The following is an 18,630-nucleotide window of genomic DNA, read 5'->3' as shown; positions in this document are numbered from 1 at the left end:
TCTAAACTTAAAGTTAAGTTTAGGAGCCTTATTAGAGTTAAGTGGTTTTAATTATCAGTTAATTTTGCTACCTCTTCAGGACACAGCCAGTGTGAAGTCTTCCAGTAGTTTGGAACCCAATCTGTTTTGTGATGAAGAGATTCCCATCAAATCTGAGGAGGTGGTGACTCACATGTGGACAGCACCTTCATTCTGTGCAGAACATGCTTATTCTTCTGCTTCTAAGAGTTGCTCTCAAGGTATAAAACATTTTCCGGGCTGGAGTCTGAAGGGTAAGGTGCTTGCCTTGCAAATGACCTGGGTTCAATCTCTAGCAGTGCAGGAGATCCCCTGAAGCTCTTCTACGAGTGATCCCTGGCCACAACCAGGATGTCTTTTCTCTCCTCACCCTAAATCTAATTATGAAGTGTAAAGAAAATTAAGCTAGAAACCAGTGAGGAAAAATGTGTACTACTAAGACGATAAGTCTCTTTTTAAGTACAGGTTCTGTATCTAAAAATATAAGAGGAAAATAATTGTACCCATTTGTATTATTCACATTTTTTCTTCCCTTTTTTTTTTTTTTTTTTTTTTTTTTTTTTGTGGTTTTTGGGTCACACCTGGCAGTGCTCAGGGGTTACTCCTGGCTCCATGCTCAGAAATTGCTCCTGGCAGGCACGGGGGACCATATGGGACGCTGGGATTCGAACCGATGACCTCTTGCATGAAAGGCAAACGCCTTACCTCCATGCTATCTCTCCAGCCCCTTTCTTCCCTTTTATCCTTTTTTTTTTTTGGTAGATTTCCTAAGCAGTGTTCAGATTTCAGGGACCCCTGGCCATACCTGTTGGCACTTAAGAACCTCCAGGGTTATACCCAATGCTGCTTTAGGGGTGCCATATGGGCTGGGTACATGCAAGACATGTACCTTAACCATTGTATTATTTCCAGCCCTCCATTTGTTTTTGTTCTTTTTTACATTTTTTTATTTAATTTTTTTTGTTCCCGCTCCAGAGACCGCACACACTCACACACTCACTCCTCTCCCCTCCCCCACCCCCATGGGCCCCTCAGCCGGCGCCATGGGGGAGGGGCACGCACGGCCTGCCCTCCATTTGTATTTTCTACCATTAAGTGATAATCTGAAAATGTATGTAGTGAATCCTAATTAAAAGGATTTTAAAGATTTTCTAGTCTTACATGTCATTTATATAAATTCTCATAGAAGTTATTAAGCTGCGTATTTGTTCATTATCAGGTTTTAAGCACCTTGCATCTAAAGATTATTCATTCTGGTTTTTGAGCTTTTTTAGGAAGTTAATTTTTTCTTGGATAGGTTACTTTCTCTGTTGTATTCATTTTCTTTTTCCATTAGAAATAAGTCTCATTAACTTAATTCATAACCCAGAAGAGTGTTCTCTGTTCAAAGTAAAATTTTAAGGTTTTGTGGAATAGTCTGTTCATTAGGAAGGTAACTACTATATAATATTTGTGTATAATATACCACACACATGACCCATAAAAGTTACATGTTTAGTCTTTTTTACGCAGACCAGAACAATAGTAAAGGGGTAGGGTGCTTTCCTTGCATGTAGTCAGATCCAGGTTTGATCCCAAGCATCCCACATGGTCTCCCAAGCACGCCAGACGTGAGTCTTGAATGCATAGCCAGGTGTAGCCCCTGAGCATTGCCAGTTGTGACCCCAAAACAAAACAAAGCGAAACAAACTTACACTCTACCATAACCTGTGGATTAAGAGATTCTTTTCCAGGGCCAGAGTGATAATGCAAATGGTAGGGATTTTGGCTTGCATACGGCTGACTCAGGATGGACCTGGGTTCTATCCCCAGCAACCCATATGATTCCCTCGTGCCAGGAGCGATTTCTGAGTGCATAGCCAGGAGTAATCCCTGAGTGTCACCAAGTGTGGCCCAAAAAACCAAAAAAAGATCCTTTCCCATAAAGGCACAACGCCAAAAAAAAATCAATAAGGAATCAGGGTTTTAATTTTTAAAATGTTTATTTGAGACATTTTATACTAGATGGTATACTTCTAGACATCTTGCTTTCTTTTTTATTTCCCCTTTAATACTGTGAATCCATTAATAACTAGTCATAATTAATGAATTCAGATAACTAGTCATAATTGATAGATTGTTCGCCTAAATATACACCTTGAAATATATTTTCCCCATAGCGTTCATTGCTTTGCTTTTTTTTTTTTTTTTTTGCTTCTTTTTGGTTTTTGGGCCACACCCGGTGATGCTCAGGGGTTACTCCTGGCTATGCACTCAGAAATTGCTCCTGGTTTGGGGGACCATATGGGATGCTGGGGATCGAACTGCGGTCTGTCCTAGGCTAGCACCAGAAAGGCAGATACCTTACTGCTCTGTGCCACCGCCCCTCATTGTTTTGTTTGGTTTTGTTTTTAATATATATTTTTTAAAGTTTCTAGCACTCCAAGGAAACAACCTCGGAAGAGCCCTTTGGTACCTCGAAGCTTGGAACCTCCAGTTTTGGAGTTGTCACCTGGAGCTAAAGCCCAATTAGAAGAACTTATGATGGTTGGAGATCTCCTAGAAGTGTCTCTGGATGAGACTCAACATATCTGGCGGATTTTGCAGGCCACACATCCACCTTCTGAAGACAGATTTCTGCATATTATGGAGGTATGGATATAGAGCTTAAATACCGGTTTAAAAGATATTTGATATAGAATGCCCAAGTTTCTTGGAAGTACCACAAATTCAGGCCAAGGAATAACTGAATTGGCAGTGTTATAGTTGTTCTCTTCTTTCACTAAGGCAAAATAGTCTCTCTCTCTCTCTCTCTCTCTCTCTCTCTCTCTCTCTCTCTCTCTCTCTCTCTCTCTCTCTCTCCCTCCCTCTCCCTCCTCCCCCCTCTCCCCCCTGTCCCCCCTCTTCCCCCTCTCTCCCTCTCCCTCTCCTCTTTCTTTTTTAAAAGATTTGGAGGGGGGAAATCACCCCCAGCAGGTTTATTCCTGGTTCTGTGCTCAGAAATCGCTCCTGGCAGGCTCGGGGACCATACCGGGATCGAACCACAGTCTGTCCTGGATCAGCTGTATGCAAGGCAAATGCTGTACCACTGTGCTATCTCTTCGGCTCCATATTAAGATTTTTTTCGCTTTTGTTTTTGAGGCCATACCTGATGGTGCAGAGAATTTGTTTTTGGTTTTTACTCATGCGTTATTTCTAGCACTGTGAGGGATTAAACAAAGAGTTAGCCACGGTTTAATTTATATTACCTGTCTGACCTCTATTTATTAAGATTTTATGTATCTTATTTTTGGTGAAAAAGAAGACCACTTTTGCTTAAAATAAAATTTTAAGGAGAAATATCATCATCTGACTGTAGAATCTGTCATTCAGACTCTCATTGTGACAAATTTCAAAAATTATGTAGGGAAAAATACCATAGTTAGAAGCAGCAAGGGGATAGCTTAACAATGGAGTGGAATGGGAAAGACTGCATGTTCATATATATACTTGCGTAGCACTTTGTAATTTACAGTATTTGTATACCCATAATCTCATTTTAGAAATTCATCGTGCTTTAGAAGGATTGGGGGTGGTGGTGGAAGGAGAATCAGGGCAAGTGCTTAGCTGTATGAAAAAAATTAAGAAATAATCAAAGAAGTGGAAAATTGACTAAAGCCAAGATCATCTCTGACACTTGGCTGTGTATGTGTGTGTGCCTTTTCTATTACTTAGATGAGTGTGTGTGTGTGTGTGTGCGCGTGCGTGCGTGTGCGTGCCTTTTCTATTACTTAGATCCATATAATGGAATATATGGTACTATCAACAGGTGATGCAAGTCAACTTAGTTTACTATAATTTTTGTTTTCTTTGCTGCTGAAGATTGAAACCAAAGCTTTATACAGGGAAGGCATATGTATATCTATCACATCACCAAATCCCTAGTCGTTGTAGTTGTTTTAGTTTGGAGGTCAGTTTAAAGTGTAATTTAGGTAGTATTTTCCAGTCTACAGTGCATTTTTTTATGCCTCTTCCTGGGATTATCTTTATTTTACACATAAATAAGAAGTAGTTAAATATCTTGTTGAAAATGTGGTAAACCATTCTCTGGGGTGTGAGGTGGTATCTCATCGTTGTTTTGATTTGCATCTCCCTGATGATTAGTGATGTGGAACATTTTTCATGTGTCTTTTGGCCATGTGTATTTCTTCTTTGTCAAAGTGTCTGTTCATTTCTTCTCCCCATTTTTTGATGGGGTTAGATGTTTTTTTCTTGTAAAGTTCTGTCAGTGCCTTGTATATTTTGGAGATTAGCCCCTTATCTGATGGGTATTGGGTGAATAGTTTCTCCCACTCAGTGGGTGGCTCTTGTATCCTGGGCACTATTTCCTTTGAGGTGCAGAAGCTTCTCAGCTTAATATATTCCCATAAGTCAGAGAGAGAGAGAGAAAAACGCAGAATGGTCTCACTCATCTATGGTTTTTAAGAAAAATGAAAGACACCCTTGTAATAATAATTTTCGGACACAAAAGAGAAACGAGCTGGAAGTTCCTGCTCACCTCAGGAAGCTCACCACAAAGAGTGATGAGTTTAGTTAGGGAAATCACTACATTTTGAACTGTCCTAATAACGAGAATGTATGAGGAAAATGGAGAGCCTGTCTAGAGTACAGGCGGGGGTCGGGTGGGGAGGAGGGAGACTTGGGACATTGGTGATGGGAATGTTGCACTGGTGATGGGTGGTGTTCTTTACATGACTGAAACCCAAACACAATCATGTATGTAATTAAGGTGTTTAAATAAATTAAAAAAAAATACAAAAGTAAAAAAAAAAAAGAAAATGTGGTAAACTTGAGACACTTATACTGTAATGTTCTTTGTATTCCTTAGTCTCACCGTGGAGGATGTTCTAAGTGGTTAAAGCACATGGCCTTGAATGTGTTGCTGAATTTTGTTATTGATAGCAAAACAAAAACATTCTGGTTTTTTTTTTTTTTGTTTGTTTGCTTTGTTGTTGCTTTTTGTTTTGGGGGTCACACCCGGCAGCACTCAGGGTTTACTCCTGGTTCTGTGCTCATAAACACTCCTGGCAGGCTCAGGGACCATATGGGATACTGTTGATCAAACCTGGGCAGGCCACATGCAAGACAAACACCCTACTCGCTGTGCTATTGCTGTGGCCTCAAAAAGTTTTGTTTTAACCCTGGTTTTAAAAAAATGAGTTTTCTCAACAGTTATTTCTTTTGTTTATTTTGGGACACTCCTGGTAATGCTCAGGGGTTACTCCTGACTCTGCACTCTGGAATTAATTTTGACAGTGCTGAGGACTATATAGAATGCTGGGGATAGAGCCTGGGTCAAATGTGTACAAGGCAAATGCCCTATGCATTGTTCTATCCATCCGTCCCCTCAACTGCTATTTCTTAGTGACTAGGTAGCTCAGTCACCTATCAAGCTCATGGTTTTTAAAAAGTATTATAGCTTAAGAAATATGGTTACAGTAGGATAACATTTATTATATTGATATACAAAGCCACTGCACCTAGCAAGCTCATGTCTGTCATAATATTTACTTGATTTTTTCTGTTACTGACATACTTTGACTATTAAAATTGTAAAGGCTTATGTCTTGCGCACAGAACCATGAATAAGCCCTAAACACCTGTGGTTATGTATCAGAACAAATGGGGAGAGATGATAAACAGTTTTTGTGTAGAAGATATACATATATATAAGAAAGTATTTATCACCACTTACCAGGGAAATGCAAATCAAAATAACAGTTTTATACATCATCTATGAGATATTTGATGTATTATTTATGAGATGATGGCAATGAGAAAGGCACATATCAAAAAGGTGGAAAACAACCTATAGTAGGAAAGCAGTTCAAAAAGAACCAAGCTTGCACTATTAGTGGGAATGTCTTCTCTTCAGCCTTTGTGGAAAGAAGCTTGAAGATTTTCCCCTAAAGTTAAAAACAGAAAGAACTCCCTGGGCCACAGAAATAGTGTGAGAGGTAGAGTGTTTACCTTGTACATGACCAGTCCATGTTAGATGGCATCCCATATGAACCACCAAGTCCCACCAGGAGTGATTCCTGAGTGCAGAGCTAGGAATAACACTTGAGCACTGCCCAGGTGTGCCTTTACCTCTTGTTATCCCCTCACCCCCCGAAAAGGAATAGAGCTTCCAGGTACCAGCATCTGCCAACAACTATGAATGCATCTCTGCATGTAGATGCCAACTTAGGTTTGATTCCAGATACCACATGATTCTCAAGCATTGCCAGGTGCAGCACTGCTAGAATAGCCCATAGAATCTCTGGCACATGACATTAGCAGATTACATCTCTGGCTCTTGCACTGATAAAAGTTTTCTGTTTGGTCAAGAACATAGGTGAGACTGAACAATGCTTGGTAGTGTTTTCCCTCCCCTCCCCTCCCCTCCCTCCCCTCCCCTCCCCTTGAGCTTCCATATGATCTCATACTGCCACTTCTTGACATCACCCTCCAATTACAAAAACATTCCTTTGAAAAGATAGGCACAACTGTGTTCATTGCCATGCTTAGTACAATAGTTAAAATATGGAAGCAGACCAAATGTTAAATTATAGAATGACTCTGTGCACAGGAGTGACTACTGTTGTTGATGGTGGGTACACTGTTTAGTTCAGTGCTCGATGGGACCTTGTCGACTTCATGCAAAGCAAGTGTCTTAGCTGCTGTATTGTTTGTTAGCTTTTGTTTGTTTGGTTGGTTGGTTGATCATAACTGGCAGTGCTCAATGCTTACTCTTGGTTCTATTCTCAGAGATTTCTCCTGGCAGTGCTCCAGGGACCATATGCAATGCCAGGGATCAAACCAGTTTATCGGTTGCCAGGCAAGCATCTTAACCCTGTGTTGTATGTCCAGTCCCATTCAGACACTTAGTTTAACCCAACCAGAAACCATGCACTCATTAAGTGTCCTGTCTTTCCATTTCCCTATAGGTAATCTATTATAGTTTCTGGCTCTCTAAACTTGCTTATTCAGAATCTCCCCTACCCCCTGTTTTTTTGTTTTGTTTTGTTTTGTTTTCATTTTTTGGTGGTGGTTGTTTGGGGCCACACCTGGCAGTGCTTGGAATCACTCCTGGTTCTGTATTAGGGATCACTGCTACTGGGTTCAGGGTGTTGGGACCAAACCTGGATTGATCACGTGCAAAACAAACAGCCTGCTTGTACTGTCACTCTAGACCCGCAGGATTCTCTTATTAAACGTCTTATTAATACATGTTTTATTTTTATTTTTGTAAAGTTTTAAATCTCTAATTCCTTATTTTTAAGGATGACAGCATGGAGGAAAAACCATTGAAAATAAAAGGAAAAGATTCTTCAGAGAAGAAACGGAAACGGAAGCTAGAGAAGGCAGAACAGTTTTTTGGAGAAGGAAAACAGAAGTCCAAGGAATTGAAGAAAATGGATAAACCTAAAAAGAAGAAATTAAAATTAAATGCAGAAAAAACAAAAGAACTAAACAAACTTGCCAAGAAACTAGCTAAAGAAGAAGAGAGGAAGAAAAAAAAGGAAAAGGCTGCTGCAGCCAAGGTTGAACTGGTGAAAGAGAATACTGAGAAGAAGAGGGAGAAAAAGGTGCTGGACATCCCCTCAAAGTATGACTGGTCAGGAGCTGAGGAATCTGATGACGAGAATGCTGTGTGTGCAGCACAAAACTGTCAGAGGCCCTGCAAGGACAAGGTGAGCTCTAACTAGGAGAGGTCAAGGAGTCCTTGGAGATAGAGATGAGGTGCAGTGATAGCTTCTGGTTTCAGGATTGTGGGCTTCTAGTAATATTTTGGATACTTTTTATAAATGAATTTGAATAGTGCAGCTTTTTGTCAGTGTCCTTAATGGAAAAGTGTTGGGTTCTACAAATTATAAACTTACCTGATTATAATGAATGAAGAGCAGAGAATTTATGTGGTGACTCTGAGCAGCAGTGCATTTTACTCGTGGTTGGCACATTTTCAAGTCATCTTACATTTTCCCTCTAGAATGAGTCAGAGAGACAAATACCTGGATTCATTCTCTTCAGTGACCTGGGGGTGGAAAAACTTGCATTAAGATTTGTTAAAGACTAAAACTAAGTGGTTAATTTAGTCTGTGTCCTATGTACATTTAGGCCTCTGTGTACTCTGAAATAAAATATAATTTTTCAAATACATTACAGAAATAAGACTTATTTAAAAACATTTTTAATTTTTAATTATGCAATAGACTTAGAAACTTCTAAATAAGATCTATGTGTTTTATGAATAATCTCTGTTAATAGATGAATGGAAGCATTTGTTACGGTTCTCATGAAGATTACCATAAAAATCATAGTTTAACTTAAGTTTTAAAAATTTTAATAGCTTAGTTTGACTATATGGCCAAAATAAATACAACTGTATATTCCCTAACTTCCTTTCACAGATCTTAGAAAGGTCATTTTAAGCAGGTTCTACATTTTACAACTAATATAACCAGGATACAATGAAGATAAATGCCGTGACCAAAATCGCATATAATTAGGGCAAAACTGAAAATAGAACCCTGATTTTTCTCATTCCCAGACCAGGTTGCCTCTGTGAATATCTCTACTCCACTAGTAATTTATGTAATTAAAAAGCATAATCTAAGACTATACATGAAACTTGAAAATTATAACATTAGAGTTTTTAGAAAATGCATATATAGTAAATATATATCCTATAGTCTCGTTCTAAGAACAACAAAGGGCTCTTAAATAATTTTCAATTCTTTATATAGTTTGTTTTATATCATTGTCATACTGTGTTCACTTTTGTGTCTTGCTATCTTTCTATATTATAAGCACTTAATATTAGTGAATATGTGTTTGTTATTCTTAATTTTCACGTTAAATTTGTTCACATCTGGGACCAGAGAGATAATTCAGCAAGTAGGGCATATGTCATGCATACGACCTACTTGGGTTAGATCCCTTGCACTCCAAATGGTTCCCTGAGCCCTGCCAGGAGTAAGTCAGCCCTGAGCACCACTGGATGTGGCCCCCAAAGCAAAAACAAAATAAAGTTATTCTCAGCTGAGTCTATTGATTAAAGTGACTGCTGTGGTTTAACTGTATTGGAGTCCTGAAATGTTAGCAACTCAGTGTCGGCAGAGCCACCTCGCTTCCTTTGTTTTTTAACTAATACAGGATACAGTATTTCTTAAGCTTTTTTCCTATCATAATCACTTTCATATTTATATCCTTCATGAACCTTTACCTTTTTCCTTTTCTTCCTTTTTACTTGATAGTCTTTTCCTTCTCTACCACCTTTAAAATAGATTCAGTCCATCTGTTATTCCCATTACTTTCCTGTAGCATAAACATAAGCTTTTTTTTTTCATCTGCTATCAAATTGCTAACATATGCCCTAGTTAATCTCAAGGTTCTGAGGATTAGGTGAGATAATCTTATGAAAGCACTTTGTTTTGGGGGGCTATCCCCAGCAGTGCTCAAAGAGCTGTTTACAGCTCTGTGCTCAAGGGTTGCTCCCAATTGAACTGGGGTGGACTGCATGCAAGGAGAGCACTTTAACCCTTGGAACCTTGTGGTCACTCATTTAAAATGAGTTCTGAGTTTTGCTTCTAATTTCGTAGTTACTTTTTTTAATCTAGAAAGTTTTCTACATTTTGATGGAGTAAAATGAGGTTTCAACGAATAATCAGAGAAAACACCCATTTAAAACTGTTAAAAATACATAGGTGAGCAAAGTATACAGTAACCTGTCAATATGTGTCACTAGCACACATAAAAGAAACTTAGCAAAAGTAATGTCTTGAATTTTAAACAATTTTGTATTGGAAGTGTTTAGTTTTTCATTACTCCTTTGAAGTTTCCTTAGGAAGTTCAAAGTTTGTGTCAAGTTTTATCTTGTACAAGTTTTACTAAATACATGGTATATTCCATCAAAATCTCTTACAAGAGTTTGGAGAGAGAGAATATAGCAGGTAAGAGCAGGTGTGAACCTGAGCAGAGTCAGATGTGGCCCCAAAACAAAATAAATCTTTATCAAGAATTTCATAATCTCAGTTTTTGAAGTATAGTGTTTCTTTTCTTTTTTTCTTTCTTTCTTTTTTTGGTTTTTGGTTCACACCTGGTGGTGCTCAGGTTACTCCTGGCCCTACGCTTCTGGCAGGCTCGCTCGGGGGACCATATGGGATGCCGGGATTCGAACCACCGTCCTTCTGAATGCAAGGCAAACACCTTGCCTCCATGCTATCTCTCCAGTCCCGAAGTATAGTATTTCTCTAGGAAAACCAAAATAGTTCTTCACACATTTGCAGAACAAAAACCACTTTGTAAAGGGAAGTTTATCTTCTGCAAAATATGCAGCTTTTAGTTCAAGTGTAGGATAACAATGAACAAAGTTTTATCCCTAGCATTGTTTAGTTCCTAAGTACCACCAGATATGGCCACTATTTTAGAAAATAATCATGTAGTAAAACATTACTTCTAAGTTTATGTTTAATAAATGTACATTGAATTTACCATTTTTCTAACCAGTAATTTTTCTATTACTTTTCTCTATAAATATACAAATTTAGAAAACTTTAAAGGAATACTTAAATGTCCTCAGATTTAATTTCAAGATAATTTAGAAAGAAACATAAATTACAAGAACAAAAGTTTGCTAGAAAATGTCCATCAGTGGAACGGAGAGGTGGTTCGATGAGCATGCAACCATGGCACCATGGTTCTCCATGCCCACCCTGAGTGATCCCCTGAATGCAGAACCAGAAGTATGTCCTTGAGCATCACTGTTGTGGACCTCTCCCCCAAGGTTGGAGACATGGGAAACAACAGAAAACATCCATCATTTTGAAATTACCTTCACACTGAATTTGTTTTATATTTATTAAATTTATTTTTTGTACATTTCAGATGGGTGGGGAATGTTTGGGCCTCCCCCAGCAGTACTCAGCCTTACTCTTGGTTTTCTGTTCAGGGGTAATTCCTGGCAGAGTTCAAGGAACCACTGCAGTACCAGACATTGAACCAGGGTTGGATGTGCATGCAAGGCCAGTGCCTTACCTTTTGTTTATCTATCCAACCCTGAATGAAACTAGAGTTTTAAGAGATTGAGTACAGGGAGCAAGGGGCACTTTCATGTTCCCAACCCATATGTCATAGCCCATATGGTCCCGAGTACCAGCAGGAGTAATTCCCTGGGTGTACTGTAGAGCAAGGAGTAGTAAGCCCGAAGTATCTCTCACTCAAAATATAAAGTTTCAAGTTTTTAGAATCCTACACCCTGAACTCCATCCTTTTCAGTTCAGTCTTAATTAAAAACAAGGGTAAAACAAATTAATGGGCCCGGAGTGATAGCACAGCGGCGTTTGCCTTGCAAGCAGCCGATCCAGGACCAAAGGTGGTTGGTTGGTTCGAATCCCGGTGTCGCATATGGTCCCCCGTGCCTGCCAGGAGCTATTTCTGAGCAGACAGCCAGGAGTAACCCCTGAGCACTGCCGGGTGTGACACAAAAACAAACAAAAACAAATTAACTTAAGAAATAATTTAGTAATTTCTTATTTTATTTTATTTTATTAATTTTTTTTGTGTGTGGGGGGGTCACATCCAGCAGTGCTCAAGGGTTACTCCTGACTCTATGCTCAGAAATTGCTCCTGGCAGGCTTGGGGGACCATAGGGGATGCCGGGATTTGAACCACCGACCTTTTGCACGTAAGGCAAATGCCTTACCTCCATGCTATCTCTCCGGTCCCTAATTTCTTATTTTAATTCAAGAATATTTTGACAATGGTGTTAAATTCTATCCCAGATATCCTTAGTCCTATTTTCCTCTGCCCCTTTGGAAATATTGGTACTGTTGTCAGAGTCCAAGGATTTATTTTCATTCACTATTATCCATTTCCTTACTTTTGTTTCTTGAAGGAAAAATATTTCAAGCAGTGTTTAAGTAACATTTATTACATATGTTAGAAGTTTTTAGTTTAGTTTTTTTGTTGTTGTTGTTGTTGTTCTTTTTGGGTCACACCTGGCAGCGCTCAGGCGTTACTCCTGGCAGGTGCAGGGGACCATATGGGATGCCTGGATTCAAACCACCGTCCTTCTGCATGGAAGGCCAATGCCTTACCTCCATTGCTATCTCTCCACCTTACCTCCATGCTATCTCTCCGGCCCCAAGTTTTTAGTTTTTAGAATGGCTGTTCTCCCTTTTCCTTCCAAGATTAAGTAGAACTTTTCCTTGCCCTGAGCTAATTCCATAGCACATATGACATGAGAAATAGATTGTCATGATTAAGACTTTAATAGAGATTAAATTGACATGAGAAATAGAGATTTAAGTTCCTTCAATTAGTAACACAGAGTTGAAGAACTTTGTAGGTTTGTTGGCTTGAGAATTTGTGTTATCAGCAATTTTATCAGTTTTTGTCTTTCGAGACAAATCAAAGATTGTTTGGATTACTTTAATGTATGTTCCACATACACAAACTTGCTATCTGGACATCGGCATGTTCATACAGGGCAGTGCTTCTCAATTATTTTCTGTCATGCCTCCCCAGGAAAAAGAAAACATTTTTCACACACACCCGCATGACTGTAAATAGTATCTTTATTTGTTTAAAAAAAAAAAAACCTTTAACCTGCAAAACAAAAATATATAAAATAATTTGGGCTAATTTTTTTAATCAGAGGTGATGTCTGGATTAATGGCTACAGTGAGCACATTTTGCAATGCATAGCTTTTTGAAGCGGGGTTTGAAGCAGGACACAGCAACTCTCAGCTTCAGAGACATACAAAGACATAAACACGGGGCTTAGCTTGTTATGACAGTGTTTGCCGAGGTCAAACGCGCCCCTGGGGAGCGCACCCTACTATTTGAGAACCACTGATATAGGGTAACTATACTTTGATGATACAGGGTAACTGTAGCATTGATACCTATCAGCATTTTAGAAACACATTGATCTGGGCAAATTGGGAGAGTTGGTCACTTAGTGTAGTGTCCCCCCCCTCGATATATTACCCCTCCCCCACAACAACAACAACAAATACAAGTTTTCTTTTAGGCACAAATATCCAAAATTCAAATACAGTCTCCAGCTTGTATAATGTTTAATGTTAAATTTCTAATTAGTAGCTGGAGAGATAGCATGGAGGTAGGGCATTTGCCTTGCATGCAGAAAGATGGTGGTTCAAATCCCAGCATCCCATATGGTCCCCTGTGCCTGCCAGGAGCAATTTCTGAGCATAGAGCCAGGAGTAACCCCTGAATGCAGCTGGGTGTGACCCAAAACAAACAAACAAAAAATATTAGTAAAGCAGGGGCCAGAGAGATAGCATGGAGGTAAGGCGTTTGCCTTGCATGCAGAAGGTCGGTGGTTTGAATCCCAGTATCCCATATGGTCCCCTGAGCCTGCCAGGAACGATTTCTGAGCGTAGAGCCAGGAGGAACCCCTGAGTGCTGCCAGGTGTGACCAAAAAAACAAAACAAAACAAAACAAATTCTTATTAGTATATATTTAAATAGTTCACTGCTGTAAAGTTTTAAAAATATTTTTGTGTATTTAATAAGTACAGATTCAAAAAATAAAAGAGAAATAACTTGAAACCTGTTATGCAGTTAGCCAGATTTTGTTCATTGAGTTTTCAGGCTACTATTAACATATCTGTGTGTCTATCAAAAATCCTCAGTAGAGTTATAATTCATATTACAGAAAATAGAATAGAAATTACATTTTATTATTAATAGATAAACATGATAAAGCATATTAGGGAAGAACTATTTTTTTTTTCCTCTGCTTTAAATTGTTACAAACATGGCAAATTGTCCTATAGCCTGTAGGCTGAGATAGGATCTATATCTATAACCTGATATCATTACAAACAAAGTTTGTTGTCCACACTTGGTGATGCTTATGGCTTATTGCTGGGCTCTATGCTTATATCACTCTTGATATCTGGGAATTCTCTGGGAATGAGGGAAAGGGGAGTAGCAATCATAGCTCTGTACTATCTCTCCAGTCCCTGATAAGTACCTTTTTGTTGTTCATTTTGGGGCCATACCCATCAGGGCTTTTACTTTTGACTCTGTGCTTAGTGATTACCCTGACAGACTTGAGGGACTTTGTGTGGTTTTGGAAATGGAACCCAGGTAGCTTTATGCAAGGCAAGTTCTTTATTCACTGTGCTCCAATAAGTAGCTTATGGAAATTTTATTTTTTTTAATTTTTAAAATTTATTTATTAGCTTTTGAGCCATACTAATGTGCTCAGGATTTACTCCTGGCTCTGCTCAGAGGTCATTCCTGGCATTGCTCAGGGGACCATGTGGGGTGCCAGGGATAAAACCTAAATTGGCTGTGTGCTAGACAAGTGCCCTACCCGCTGTACTATCATGGATGGGTACTGGCCTATAGAAAGTTACATGTTCTTTTGAAATGGTGCTAGGTCTGGAAATGGACTGATAGCTAAAATCATTAAAGGGGGGAAGATTTTGTCTTTCTTATTTCAAAGAGAACGACAGATTTAATTTTGGGGAAGCTGGAAGCCAGTGGTTATAGAGCAGAAGTAGATTTTAAATGTCATGGGATACTTTCCTTGGCAGCAAATACTGCCAGCAAAAACTGATAATATTAGTAATGTCTGTATCTCTGGACCAGTAAGAGTAAATAATGGACTGTATTAAGGGGATTAGAAGTAGGAATTATATGGGGGTTCTAGGCTGAACAGTTGCATTTATAGACCCCAAAAGTGGTTTATTTTTGGTGGAAGTGAAGTTCCTCTGACTTCAGAAAATCAGTACAGAAATCAGTAGCACCCAATCCCAGTGATGATCAAATTTAGACTAGACAAGATTTATCTGAGCTGATAAAAACATGTAGTAGCTTTCTTTTCTACACACCCAAGATTCCAGTTCTTTAGTTTTGGAATCGGTCTTAGCCATGCTTCTCAAACATAGCACATAATTCGGATGCCATGGGCCACACATTTTTTAAAGCATTGCTGTGAGGTACAAGATGTTTTGTGTGAAACAGGGTCAGGAATAGAGCCATGAGAATCATCTTTAAAATATCCCACACAGTGAAGCAAGTATTTGCCACACATAGATTATCCAGGTCTTGAAATGATCCCTTAACTAGATTTTATCATTGTACAGATTAGGAAATTGAAGCCTTAATGAAATTAAATGACTTGCCTCAGAGAATTTGACAGAAGTCAGTGTTTTTTTCCTAGACAACATGTCTTAATATTTGGAACGTTAGGAATGATAAAAACAATATTATTTTGACAAATGGTTTCTTTCACATTTTATTGCAGCTTTTTAAGTACTAATTTGACTGTTATCTTCTGTTAATTTCATAGAAGATGGAAACTAATTTTGAAAACTCATTTTCACTAAAGCTGTTACCTAGCCAAAACCTCCTATCTCTTCTTTCTTAAAAGCTATTCTGAGATACTTACTCGTTCCTTTCAGAATTCTTTCTTTGCTCTGGTAGCTGGCAAAGCTCATTGTGTCAAGTGGCTTTAGTGGATAATTGCCCATGAAATGATCAACTTTTGTATCCAAGAGAGGAAGAGTAGAGCTGGTTCTTTTTAAGATTTTCATCTGCCATAATACCAGGTGACACAGCCAACCTCCAAATAAAAGCAGAAGTCACCTAATTATTCTTACTAGTCTCTTTAGGCCCAGACTCCAGTCCCTTTATAGTATCCTACAATCCACAGTATTCACTGAAGGGTCAAAGTTTACCTGGCAGTTGCCACCGACTGATCCGTTTTTTGAGACTTTAATTTTAAACCCTAGAATGATCTGTTGACCTGTGTCTTTGACTGTTTTAATTGGTTAACTTGTAAGATTTGACCTCTGATATTTGCTAACTTTTTATAGGGAGTTGTATTTGTAACGGAAGAAGAGAAGAATAAAAAAAATTAGTTTTAAAAGTGGCCTATGTGACTGCTTTTCTAAAAAAGGTATTTAATGCTCTCAGTACTTTGGCTTATCTCTCTGAAATAAAGCTACTACACAGGAATGCCTTCACATTGTTGTGCTCTTCCTTTCTTGATTTATAATTGCATTGTCTTAGAGTCTAGAAATTCTTACTATTAGCTAAAACTACTTGGCTGCTCTATTAGAAGTTCCTTTTTTTGGTCAAGTGTTTCTGAACCATGTTTCTGCCTCACAGGAGCCCCAGGTATTTATGAGGTAATGGAGTACCTAAGAGGCCTAATTTTGTGGACACATTTTGGCAAATATAACTTGGGGTGTTAACGTCCTAGCTTCTTTCTTTAAAGTAGACCCCATAAGAAGTCATTGTCATTGTCTGTCTCTGGACATTTCAGTTATTTGCAATTCTTTAAGCAAAGAAAGGCCTGTGGTTTGCTTTTATTCTAAATTCAATGTTCATATAATCTAAACACGCCCCATTCTTGTCTCCTACAGGTAGACTGGGTACAGTGTGATGGTGGCTGTGATGAGTGGTTTCATCAAGTTTGTGTGGGTGTATCTCCAGAAATGGCTGAGAATGAAGATTACATCTGTATAAACTGTGCAAAGAAGCAAGGGCCAGATAGCCCAGATCAAGCACCTCCTTCCTTCATAATGAGCTACAAACTACCAATGGAAGATCTTAAGGAGACTAGCTAGCAGATGCTGGGTTAGTCTGGGACATGAGAGAAGTGGACCACATTAAGACCATAGTCACCAAGTACAGTGCTTTAGATCTACTTGGAGTATTGCTTCCAAAGACAAATGGCGTTCAGAGAAAGTCCTCTTAGCTGACTTCCTCTTTGCATGGACTGTGTGATCTACAGTCTCTATCAACACATCTACGCATAAGGTGTCTTCTTTGGTACAGTAGCTGATAATGCAATTCGTGTCTCCTCAGAGCGTGTTTTGCTGCATAAGGCCTGATATTTGATTCAATTCAAGAATGATTGGTTAGCGTTAATATGTTGGTATGCTAGCAGGGCACACAGGATGTGGCTTATGACCAGTTTATAGGAAAAGTTGACAACCAAGGGGCAGTACTATCTGGAAGTGCTGATTGCTTGGATTTCTGTTAGGGAGTTGGAGAGGAGTACCACTTGCATTCCGTGTTGTTACTTGGCATTTAGATGCCCTTCTGATACAACTAGGAGAGGAATAAGTGTAAAAACTACTACTTCTAGAATTTTTGAGACTGTAGCAGTTTATACACCTCACTTTCTTGTGCTGACTTGCACCAAGAAGAAAATCCCAAATGAGAGGCAGAGTACTTATCTTCCTGAGGAGGATGCCATTTAGTTGAGAACTCTCACTAGATTGCATTCTGGAAAGAATCTTTGAGAAACCTTTCCATCTTGGGTCTGTTTAGAGAAGAACAGGTACATCGATCCAGACTTTGCAGAAGAGAAGAAGACAAGTTCAGATACTGTACTGAGCCACGGTGATGCATGCTTTTGGGGGAACCTTCATTCACAAGTATACCAGATACCACCAGGCTTCAGGCATGGCCGTGAGCAACAAGCCCAGCCAATTACAGCTTTCGCCTTGCAGCCCCGACCCCAGTGTCTACAGTTTCCAGTACTGGCGATTTCTGATTGTGGCCCAGAGCAGATGCAGTTGAGTAGCACCATGGCTTCATCAGGATGTGAGGTGGTACCACGTGCCTCTGGATGATGAAGTTGTTTTAGTAAATCCATTTTCTAAAAAAGGACCCGTTTTTACTTTTTCTAAATGTCTCTGACTACTGACTTGTATAAATAGATTATTTTTCCTTTTTTAATATACATATATGAATATATGAATATATATTTACTGTTACCAGCAGCATATGACAGTTTCAGCATTGAAAATTCATTTGGGGCTTCCTTTTTCTTGCATTTTAATAATAATATTAAAAAATCCCATTCCTTCCTTGTAGTACAAGGAGTTAGCGCTTCCTTCTCCATGCTAGTCCGACCAGATTTTCCACCTTATTTTTGTCCAGATAGTCAGTCAAGATTTCCTTCATGTGTTGGGACTTGTCCCTGTCTGTTGGGAAACAGTTTTACTGTATCTTTGATGACTGTTTTGTATGTGAATGTTTGAAACTATGGTGCTGTGTCTTCCTCCTGTTCTCTGTTCTTGTTAAGATGTTAGGTAAGCTGTCTGAACACTTACTTACTAGAGGGGGACTCTTTGTTTTTTTAAAGGGCGAACAATCCTAACTCACTAAAAGTGTTTTGTCTTCACTATCCTGTGTCCTTTTATTTTGGTTTAACATTCTGTGGTTTGACTTAGAAATCCATTGGTTTTTTCTTTCAAAAGGGGAGAGAGCAGGGCCTAGAGGGCAGTCTCGGACCTCTTTCCTGTTTGCCCCAATCTCTTGTAAAGAAATGTCTTCTAGTAACTAGAAGTGAAATGTACTGTCCAGTTACAGTTTGAGTGGGTATGAGATTTAACTCAAAAGGCATCTACTACAAGAAAAAAAAAAGGCAAATGTTTCCTGTAAAATTCAGTTTTTTGTAAATGCTTTTTCTTTGTGCTGCATAGAAATACCTTTTAGTCACTCTTCTATAGCATTTGAGTGTCTGGACCTGTTACAGATTTCATAAGCACTACTAGACATGTCTTGAGATCTCATCTCAAGAATATGTGTGACTTAAGACATCAGTATACTGCA

The 18,630-nt window shown here is 38.9% G+C and overlaps 1 protein-coding gene across 1 annotated transcript in view; it reads left to right on the top strand.

Moving 5' to 3' along the window:
• KDM5A (lysine demethylase 5A) overlaps window positions 1-18,202 on the top strand; it is a 108,314-nt gene extending 90,112 nt beyond the window's left edge. The window contains exons 25-28 of the mRNA XM_049783032.1: window positions 80-239; window positions 2,429-2,649; window positions 7,302-7,712; window positions 16,428-18,202. Of these exons, the coding sequence (XP_049638989.1) occupies window positions 80-239; window positions 2,429-2,649; window positions 7,302-7,712; window positions 16,428-16,631 (996 nt within the window). The 3' untranslated portion in view covers window positions 16,632-18,202. The remainder of the gene's footprint in view (window positions 1-79; window positions 240-2,428; window positions 2,650-7,301; window positions 7,713-16,427) is intronic.
• The last annotated feature ends 428 nt before the right edge of the window (window positions 18,203-18,630 follow it).

The sequence above is a fragment of the Suncus etruscus genome, chromosome 11, assembly GCF_024139225.1.
Source record: "Suncus etruscus isolate mSunEtr1 chromosome 11, mSunEtr1.pri.cur, whole genome shotgun sequence".
Classification (NCBI taxonomy): domain Eukaryota; kingdom Metazoa; phylum Chordata; class Mammalia; order Eulipotyphla; family Soricidae; genus Suncus; species Suncus etruscus.
The sequence above is the reverse complement of the archived record's forward strand: the minus strand, read 5'-3'. Positions and strand labels throughout refer to the sequence as shown.